The sequence below is a fragment of the Myzus persicae genome, unplaced genomic scaffold (genome assembly GCF_001856785.1).
Source record: "Myzus persicae strain clone G006 unplaced genomic scaffold, MPER_G0061.0, whole genome shotgun sequence".
Taxonomy (NCBI): Eukaryota; Metazoa; Arthropoda; class Insecta; order Hemiptera; family Aphididae; genus Myzus; species Myzus persicae.
This window is the reverse complement of record NW_019101024.1, coordinates 627,578-638,543: the sequence shown is the minus strand read 5'-3', so window position 1 is coordinate 638,543 and position 10,966 is coordinate 627,578. Positions and strand designations below refer to the sequence as shown.

The 10,966-nt window shown below is 33.0% G+C and overlaps 1 protein-coding gene across 2 annotated transcripts; it reads right to left on the bottom strand.

Moving 5' to 3' along the window:
- Nucleotides 1-471: 471 nt before the first annotated feature.
- Nucleotides 472-10,617, bottom strand: LOC111027332 (glucose dehydrogenase [FAD, quinone]). Of its 2 annotated transcripts, none has more exons than XM_022305690.1 (8): nt 10,241-10,617; nt 5,981-6,126; nt 4,206-4,484; nt 3,996-4,122; nt 3,275-3,651; nt 2,584-2,976; nt 1,108-1,506; nt 472-1,009 (listed from the first exon to the last, which is right to left on the bottom strand). In XM_022305690.1, the coding sequence occupies exons 3-8, from the start codon at nt 4,434-4,436 to the stop codon at nt 650-652; spliced, it is 1,887 nt and encodes a 628-aa protein (XP_022161382.1). In that variant the 5' UTR covers nt 4,437-4,484; nt 5,981-6,126; nt 10,241-10,617; the 3' UTR covers nt 472-649. The 2 variants fall into 2 exon arrangements, with proteins under 2 accessions (XP_022161382.1, XP_022161381.1); XM_022305689.1 differs by having other exon boundaries at nt 10,245-10,617.
- Nucleotides 10,618-10,966: the final 349 nt, after the last annotated feature.

Sequence of the window (10,966 nt, the reverse complement as noted above, 5' to 3'; positions counted from 1 at the left end):
AATTGTTAATTTTTTTTAATAATAAATCAAATTAATTATTATGTATTTTGTCTTGTCACAATAAAAGCAGAAAGGGACACACTGAGTACAAATATATATAAAAAAAAAAATTGTCTTCAATGGAATTTTGAAAATGTTTTTCAAATCGACCAAACAACAACAAATGAATATAGACAATTGTAAATTGCAGGTGAGTGACGAATAACGATGGTGACTTGGTTAGTTTATATGATTTTTATTGCCTTATTATTGTATTGTTTATTCAGTGGACGTTATTTGTTTTTTTGAATACAATATTTACTTGTTTTTATTATATGTGATGTAACTCAGTTGTTAAATATGAGCTATTTTAGTCTCTATAGATCACTTAAGAATATTTTTAGAAAACGTCGATACACTATTCAAAATGTACTATTTTATCAAATCATTATGAAACATTATTGACGAGTACCTATTAATAATAAAGTCAAATACAAAAACTTAAAATTTTAATATATATATGTACAGTAAAAATGGTAACAAAATTCGAATACAGCATATTATTGCAATATTCGTACATGGTAAGTATGCAAATGTAAAATGGCACAACTAAAATATGTAGTGGCATGTTGTCGAGGTCAAACATTCAGTCCTTATCAGCTACGGCCCTTCAACCGTGGTAACGATTGTTATTGGAAAACCAATCTTGTTTGATCATGTCAGATGCTTTTTCGGCGATCATTATTGTCGGCGCGTTCGTATTACCGCTGACGATCGTGGGCATTATCGATGCGTCGACCACTCGTAAACCTTGCACGCCATACACCCGAAGTCTTGGGTCCACTACGGCGGTAGGGTCACTGGGTGGTCCCATCTTACACGTGCCCACTGGATGGTAAATGGTCATGCTGAAGTGCCGGATCGAACATTCCCAGTATTGATCGGAGCCGAACTCGAACCGCGCACATCCAGGTATGGGCACCCGATGGAGTCGTGAACGGTACTGTCGGAAAGCTTTTCCCTGGCCAATCTGTGAGTAAAATAAATAATCGATCGAAAATTAAATTATTGGTTACCCTGCACTATCCGATGATATTATATAATTTTTTACATTGGTCCAGCACTCACTTTTACTGCCAACTTGACACCCTCCACCAGAGTCGCTATGTCTAGAGGGTCGTCGAAGTAATTGGCGTCTATGTACGGATAAGCAAATGGGTCTCTAGATCGTAGTCTAATAGTTCCTCTAGATCTTGGTCTAAGTAAAAGGGGCATAATGGTCCATGCGTCGTTTTTGGCAATCGGACGGAACACTTTGTCGTATATGGAATCCTGGACGCCCAGGATTTTTCGTACTTTAATGCCGTCGTCGGAGGCTATACTAGCTGGTGCCATGTGGAATTGAATATCTGGATATTCTGTGTCGTTGGCATATATGGTAGGGATGAACCCAAGCCCTTCAACACCACCAAGCGTAGTCATCGGTCCATTTTCTCGTGTTAAATACTCCATTGTAACAGGAACTGGCTATAAAAACATTGTGTTTAGTATTAGGTACATTTTTTTTTTGTTTTTTGCTTTATATATTATAGTATATCAAGTATTCTAAAAATATACAATAAAAGATGAAACAATTAAATAAAACGTTTATATTGTTTTATTGTTATACGTAAATTAATTGAGTTTTTAATTGTTATTTATTACGTCTATAGGAGATTTTATTTTTAGAAACATAACAAACTATTTCTTTTAGTGAGTGAAAAATACTCAACAAATTAGAGGTGAATGCTGTTCCCCACTTAAGTCTGAAATGCAAATGTTTATAAATAACATAGAGCTATATTGGTTCAATTTTAAACATATTAAAAATGTATTGTGCTCAAAACATGTTATTTAAATATTAAGTACCTCTAATAATAATGAAGAAAAAACTGTAAGATTATTTAAAAAAAATATAGTTCAAAATATGTACAAAATCATACAAAATGAAAGAAAAATCTCAATTAATCCAGGTACTGTGAAAATGATTAACGAAAAATGATTAACGAAAAATGATTATCATCATGCATTCATACATTCATACGGCAGAGTTAACTTTATATTTTAATACAAATTAAAGTGGAATCATTATGAGATTGCTATCTATTTTTCTTGTTGCATAATTCATGAAGATTTTTGTTCACCATATTATGAACACATAATACCAATTATCATAATACGTATATTATGTAACATGTTCTTAAATCAATAACATATGTATAAAAAATAATGATTTTGAACTAGCCGAGAACTATTATAAAGTTAAATAACTATAATACAATATTATGAAAAAAAAACTTTTCTTCCAGCATTTAACGTCGATATCAAACTCAATGAAAGGCTCTTATACAATATTCGAACGTATTTCATACTAAAAAATATTGAGCATAAAATTAATCTGAGTACTCGTGGTTATTGGTAGGTGATGTGGGTTAGGTCAGGTTAGGTTACCTAATGGCGTGGTTCACGGACGCCGAAACTTTTACTAGGTATATCAATACAATTAATTAAACGTTAAACAGTGAGTTCTCGGTTTAAAAATAAAAAAACGAGTTCACCACTTACCCTCAGTCGGTTTTGCACTATGGCCACGGGTTTGTCCACGATGAATGTCAGACCAAACATTCCCACGTGGTCCTGCAAGTTGTCACCAACGCGCAGGTCCTGCAGCACGGGGATTCCCAGCCGCTGCAAGTGTTCGCGGGGACCGATCCCGGAAAGCATCAGCAATTGCGCGCTGCCGATGCTGCCCGACGACAGGATCACTTCCCGTTTCGCGTGCACCAAGTGCATCCGGCCATCCCGCAACAGTTGCACACCTGTAGCACGTTTGGTGGCCGGATTGATGATCACTTTGGTCACGTGGGCTTGCATTGCCACGTGTAAATTGGGCCTGAGCCTAGCTGGCCTGAGGAAAGCCTTGGCTGTACTGCACCGCGTACCTCTCCTGATCGTCCCCTGTACAAGTTGGAAAATAAAAAAATCAATTTTTAGTCTTATAATATTATTGTATTTGTTTAGGTTCTGTAAAATGTCAATGTATATTGGGTAACATGGAAAATACATATATAATATGTATTGTATTGTATTTACGATCGATTTTTAGTCGATGTTTAAATTTTTTAAATATGAATGTTGGTTATTTAACAAGCAAATGCTGGTATTTTAGTTCCAATATTTACTATTTTTTCAACGACTTTGTTAGCACTCCACATCCGGAAGTAAGTATTAAAAAGTAATGTAGTTAATAAATTACCTGTGCTACCATGAAACCAGTTTGATATTTTCCGTTGATATCTCTGTTCGGATAACCCGTCACTTCCTGGCCGGCTTCTACAAATGATAACACTAGTGGACTTTTCCAGGGTGCTTCTTGTACGGTCAATAAGCCACCCGCTCGGTGATACGGCGATCCGGGCCTGGCTAAGTATGGATTACGGTTGTCCTCGGATTTGGTGAAGTATTGTAGTATTTCACTATAGCCCCAACCTTCGTTGCCCATGTCACGCCACCCATCGTAATCATACCGGTTGCCTCTGACATATAACATATAATTCAGCACGCTTGACCCACCCAGTACCTTACCACGGGGCCAGTTGCATCGACCATTTTTTAAGCCCAAGCATGCCTTTCCTAGAAACAAATTTACAAGCTAATTATTATAAGAAATTCCCATATTTTTACTATTAGGTCTTAGTTCCTACTGAAGAGTATTGAACAAAACATTTTGTAGATTAATTTTAGAAATTTATATTTTACATATTATCTTATCGATTCCAAGTTTGCGAGCCTTCGACCCTTCGTTGTTGTAAAATTAGTTCTTCGTTGCCTAATCGTAACATAATTAGTACATACTAAATTATTTTACACCTAACCCGTGTATATATTTGTATATATATTTTTTTTATCAAATTTAGTTCAAATAAATTATTCATCAAACTAAAATATTGTTATAGAGATTGATTTTTGAAACTTACCCGTTGGTTCGGTTTTATACTGCCAGTCCAGACGAGATAATTGAAGATAGGCCGCCAACGAAGGGACATCGGACAGTTCGTTTTCATCCGGACCGGCTTCTAATAGTAAAACACTCCAATGTCCGATCTGATGATTTTTGGGGGGTTTAATAATACAAATTATTATTTTGAATAAACTAAAATTTCTAGTGAATATATTATATTCTATACCTCCGATAGCCTACTGGCAACGACAGCTCCAGCTGATCCACCTCCGATCACGATAAAGTCGTACTCTAGCCTGAGTACTTTCTGGTTGAACGGTCGTGACTCAGGATCATAAATGTCATACCGGTAGTAGGCCATAGCGGCTATCAATACCGGTATCATCCATACGCTGGTCCCAACAATAGTCAGGCCAGCCTTTAAAGCTGATCCGGCCGCAATTAAGGCGAATATCATATCCGCTACGCGTGGTCACAGTAGTGCCATTTCTTGAAGATATGGGTTCTAAAACCAATTATTACAATATTATTTTTGGATCATAATTTATTAATCTAAATTTTCTGTTGAACAAAAATTTTTGTATTTTTAAACACCAATTTACAATAACTAATATACGGATATTTTACTTCCGTACACAGCTACAGCTTTTAAATGATATTATTATTTTAGTTTTGCAACTATCTTTTTCATAGTCTATGAAAAGACTAAAAGAGTATATTTTATTATAACTTAATAATCTTATCTTATCAAATAGTGTTTGAATATACGTATAATAAATAAAAATTAATTTGATTTCTTGGTAGACCGAAAAAAAATCCACGGAAAAAAGCCCAGAAAAAAAACCTAACGGAAAAAAAGCCCAAAAATAAAATATAAATGTGAACTGTTGTATCTTTACTCTACTCCTAATTAGTAATTTAGTAATTAATAATTTATAAATTATTTAAGCCAATGTAGACAATTTTATGTGCGGATACTCAATATTAATGAGACACTTTTTTTTTACCCATTTATTGAAAAATTTCAAGTATAAATAATTTTATGGCTGAATATGGGTTTATACTATTAATTATACATAAAAAACAACTTAAAATAGTAAACAAATTTAAATATAAATATGAACGTATCTACACATAATATACAGTGTTATAAGTTATTAGTCATAAGTCAAAAAACATAAGTTTTATAAGTTTAACATCTTAGTTATGTATATACTATATACAATTATATTTAAGTCAAAAATTACACAACTGTAAAAATAATAATATAATAAATTAATACAAAACAGGCGGTAGTTTAATATATTTAGTAAAAAAATGTCAGTCTTACGTATAATATACATACTACATTTATACAAAAATTACACATGATAAAAATTTATGAAATTATACAGGTATACGCCATATGGTAATTACTAATTGGGAGTAGAGTATAGGTACATGTGTTCACATTTATACTCAACTTTTTTTCTGGTCTTTTTTACTTGGGTTTTTTTTCTTGTTGTGCTTATATGTTTGTGTTTTTTTTCCGTTAGATTTTTATTTTTGGTTATTTTTCCACGACTCAATATCTTAAAAACTTTTTTTTTTTGGTCAAGTGAAAAAGTAACATTTAAATGTATCTTAAAAATTAATATTTTCAATACATAATATTATAATTCTATGTGTTTTTGAATATCAGTATTCCGCATTGAACTATTATTCAAAAGTATTTTATTTTTTAAAAAATTGTCGTTTTCTCCACGGACGACATAGCGTCATCGATACAGTTTTCCGTATCAGTCTAAGACAGAATAGTGAAAAACTACCTCGTCGAGAAATTGCCAGGCGAGTAAAAAAGAAAAGTAAAACAGTTTGCTGTGTGTCCGGAGCGCACATATACATATATTATATTATTGTAATATATAATAACATTCGCCGTTCACCCACCGCGGCTGCATTATTATGTGTACCATTTTATAACAAATTACAATATACGGACGCATAATCAAAGTGCAATACCTGAATTTTGTATTATTGTCGGTGTAACAGTAGCAGTAAACGGATCCCTGGCGTGTCCGTCGATACACATTGTCCACACTGACCTAATGTACGTGTTTTTCTGCAGCGATTTGCCTTTACATAATGTCCAAACCTCCCTTCGGCACCTGCACAAATCACACGGATATTATACCTACATTGTTTCGACGGTTTTCGTAATACGCCACATTATTCGGTTATTAGTCGTAGTCGTCGTTGACCGTTTACTACCTGTACCTATATAATATTATGCTTAATACGATTTTCTGAAATTGCGTCACATACAAATGACAATTGGAACGATAACGTTGTAATTTGATTCTATCGAGGTCACCTGGTTTTACAATATATTATATACATATATATATTTATATATGTATGTATGTATATAAAAATATAAAATGTACGTGCAAGTTTTTCGAGGGGGAAACAAAATATATAATATAATAATGATGTAATCCAAGGATACACTTTCACCTGACCGGCAATCCGACTGACCCCTACAGGCGATATACTCGCGTATAGGTAACCAGTCTCATCGTCTGCCCACCGGCCACCGTTTGTTGTGTGTCCAATTATTACATAACTATTTATTATTATTATTATTATTATTATTATTATTGACTATTCTCTTAAATCGTATGTTTACAATCGAGAGTAAGTTTCCTGTTTTACGAAAGTCACACGTCATCGTTGCCGTCGTTGCCGGTTCGGTGTTAAAGTTCACGACCATCACGGAATACCGTGTGCGCAATTTTGTGATGATATTAATAATAATAATAATATTTCGTATTACAAACAAATCGTGAGTGCGGTTCATCGGTCGTGAACTCATGCACGGATGTAGGATTCATCTTTGAATATTATCGGTAGCTATGCAATAATATATAACGTATAGTAGCGACATAAATGTATTATAAACTATATAATACTATTTTGCACTGTTAAATCTATTACTGGATTGAACAGTGGTTTTTTCGCGTGAACTGCGACGTGTTGAGACGATATCGTATCAGATTTGCATAAATTATAATATTATATCAGTGAAAACGTTGAGTAGACTTATTATGTGATTTGTCCCTCCTACGAGTTCGATATAATGTTAAGGTATCGAGTTGTAAACATTATGTAAATTTAAAAAAAACACTGGCCATAATAATGATGCGGCAAATTCATTATTACGAAATCAAGAGTCGAACAGTTGTGTGTTCTGCTTGCTTATTTGCCCAGTGAAACTGTTTACATAAAAAGGAAAAAAAGACAATAGGTAATAAGCGAAACAGTGTCTTCCAATAGTATATTATTGTTCAAACGCATAATCAATGACCTAAACAAATTCAAAATAATTTTTGACCAAAAATCTTCTTTTCATTCTTTGTTCTTCAGATTTTTGTTGGTTGATACAAATTGGAGGTAGGCCGTATAATATTTATGACAAAATCAAAGAAATAACAGGAAAAAACTTTCTAGATCTTTCTAAATTACGGTGGGTAATTAAAAAAAGATGTTTTACAACTAAAAAGTTCAGAAACTGTATTTTAGTCTTCATTAACAATCATTTGTAGAATATTCTAATGAACGAATTGTCTGAAAATTGGTCGTATTTAGAGTATATTACTGCTCAAATTATTGTATGAAAAAATTTGCATGAGTATCAAAGAAAAATATGTTATAGATAAACTCGACGCCTGAATTCAAAACTCTAACAACTCAAAAAACCCATTATTAAGGAATATTTCCTCATTTATTATAATATACCTATGATTTTGTTCTTGGATAGAAAACCCAAATTTGGATTGCATTTGTCAATTTAGTTTACATATTAATACATTATATAGTGTTATTATTATCAAGTTATTAAAACGAAAATTATTATTCAATTAAAATTTGTATGGGTTGGTTGCTTTTAATTATAAATTCAATTACAGGTACTGAGGTACCTATGACATAATGTAAGACAATTTTTTGATAGTGAATATAGCTGTAGGTTACACTTAAGTGTCAATTTTTTTTTGCTACTAATAATCTATTTTGAGAAAAAAATGTTTTTTTTTTAAATTTTAGTCTTTCCAAAACTTCTATAGATTGAAAACTCAACTTAAATGTGATATTTAAGAAAATTTTAGCCAAGAATAGAATGAGGGAACACAAATTTTAAAATATCTCTTACACATAAGCACATTTATCCATTTTTGGATAGTCCAAAATTTACTCAAAATGACACAAAAAAAAAAAAAATATTTTTTTTTAATACCTACAAATTAATTACAATACATGTAATAAATCGATATTATAATCATAAGTATGTATCAAAACAGTTGTGAAACTGCAAAAGCAACTAAACCAATTGATTATTAGTTGAAAAATGTATGTCTATTAATTTAAATTGAATATTTTTTCTGTACTTTACAATATGATCGTGATATTTGAATTATAATAAGAATATAGATATATTTTATATTGTACAACCCAAATATATATACGCAATGATATTTATGAATTAAGAGTTTACCTACCAATGTATTATAATTACAGTGCATGAAAAACATATTTTCAAATATTTTCATTCATTATATTACGATACAAACAGTGGCAACCCATTTCTTTTCAGTAGATAATTCTAAAAAATTCAAGGATTTATTTAGATGAACGAAAATTAAAAATAACAATAATAAATAAATAACTATAAGTGTAGATTATGTACTTATATATAAGTAAAATGTAACAATGACAGTTTTTTTTTATCTGAGGCGATGGCAATTTTCACATAATATACACACTGAATTTATTGTTGTTAAATATATTATTTAATGTATATAATCGTACTCATTAGAAAATATGTTGTGTAATGTTATCTAATTATAATTTACAAACATACATACATATTACATAAATTAATTAGTTATTACTTATCAGATATTATATAGCCTATAGGTAATACTATAGTTTCAAGTATTAAAAGTCAATATGTTGACTAAATAATTTGCGTAAATGTGTCTATGTTTAAAATAAAAATGTTGAGTGTATTTCAAAATAAGTAACGAATGGATCCTTCATCAATAAAAATAATAAGGTGGTAGTAAACTGTAATGAAACATATTGCATAACTTCATATTTTTTAACATTCTATAATGCTTAAGTGAATATAAACCTTTAATTAAGTGCTTATTTTTTTAAGCGAAAGAATAATAAGCTCATATAATTGTTAATTTGTACAAAAAACAAAAATAATAGAATTAAATAATTGTTGGTGTTAAGTGAAATGGAAATAAAATAATATACATTAATTTTACTATGGTCTACGAGCGAAATGATATACGTAATAAAATTGTATAATTGTGTACAAAAGTGTTGCCATTATGTCATACCCATGTGGCTATATACGTACAAAGTACCTGTACGCTTATAGATATATTGCAAAACTATCGTTTATCAATAATTATAACAGTTTAATGGCTATCTACGATTTTTTTCTACCAGGTAAATTGATGTTCACACGATTGTGTTAAATTATAGGGGCAGTAAGATGTACGGCAAGTCGAAAAAATCAACTCCACAAATCGAATGACGTAGAGGTCAGTTGTTAGGATTTTTACTTCTCGGTGTGGTAAATTCCATAGTCAAATTTTATAGAGTGAGTATAGTTGGATCTTGGATGTGACGTTAAGATTAAGCATTTACATTGTTTACAACTTCAAGGAAAAATTATTACAAGTCATCAAGTGTACAATATATTATTGCAATATCAAACATAAATATGTGTTTTCATTTTATATGACACTGTATTGTTGGGGTGGATGCCTACATACATTGTTATATCCCAGCGATTTAAATTACAGATCGGTATTATTAATTGTATGTTGTATTAGGGTAGAAATGGTGGTATCGGTGCACAAACCGTACGAGGTGCAACGAGATTGTGCTGCAGACAGATGCGTGTTCTCAAAAACAAATATAAAATAATAAATTTGAAATAACGATTTAAAAATCTAGACCGCAATAAAGGCAGGTCCAAGCGATGTGTGGATGAGCTGTGTGTGCCTATTAGTATTTGAAAGCCAAGGGGGCTAAGCATCCCCATCCCCCCGCCCGATCATTCACACTGCGTGCACCCGTGTGCCCACTGGTTTGCAGACATCAGAAAATATTATTTGGACGATCATGGTCGCATACGAAAAGTGCGCGGTGTACCCCCAACGGTGTTATTCGATCATTAGGTTAGAATATTATCATAATTTTTACCCACTGAGCGAGAAGGATTTTGCGGAGTAGTTTTTCCGTCGTCCGCTCGCCACTCCGGAGCCTCAAGACTTGAAAACGACGAGAAATGACGGGACTGCAAGACCACCGAACGAGTTCGAATTTATCACTGAGACGGCGACGGCGGTTATTAACTGCGAAGAGGAAAACGAAACGAAACTTTGAACGGACGCAGGCGGACGCGGTAGAAGCTCGAGCGGTACAGGCGGTCGGACAACCGCGGCGGCGCGCACAACGACGACGCTACTATACTGCGCGGACGGCGCGGGCGTTTTACAGAAACGTGCGGAGCGGACGTTGACGTGCGTCTCGAAGCGCGGCCGACACAAACGTACTTAAGTGCATCGCTAAACGACCATAGCGGCGCGGCAGAGTAGACCGCAAACGCTTTCCCTTTCTCCGGTACTGCAGGTGTCCGTTGGCAACACCGCGGCTGCACGGCGGTGTCTGTTGCGCAGAATCCACCGCGCGGTGGCGATATTATGATTATTTAAACACACACACACACACACACACACACACACACACACACACAAACAACCGCAGGGTATTTGTTCTGGAGCAAAAATCTGGGGGGGATCAAACAATTTTTTACAACACGAATGCAATAACAATAATTCTTGGTTTGCAATTTTTTTTCCAGTGTAAGTATAATATCTTAATGTGTCTGACGTTTGTTTTCTTTTTTTTATTCAGACGTTTCGATTT

Coding starts and splice junctions, on each gene's coding strand:
- LOC111027332 (XM_022305690.1), bottom strand. CDS start 4,436: ATGATATTCGCCTTAATTGCGGCCGGATCAGCTTTAAAGGCTGGCCTG. Junction 4,123..4,205: donor TTGCCAGTAGGCTATCGGAG/GTATAGAATATA, acceptor AAAAATCATCAG/ATCGGACATTGGAGTGTTTT. Junction 2,977..3,274: donor CTGGTTTCATGGTAGCACAG/GTAATTTATTAA, acceptor CAACTTGTACAG/GGGACGATCAGGAGAGGTAC.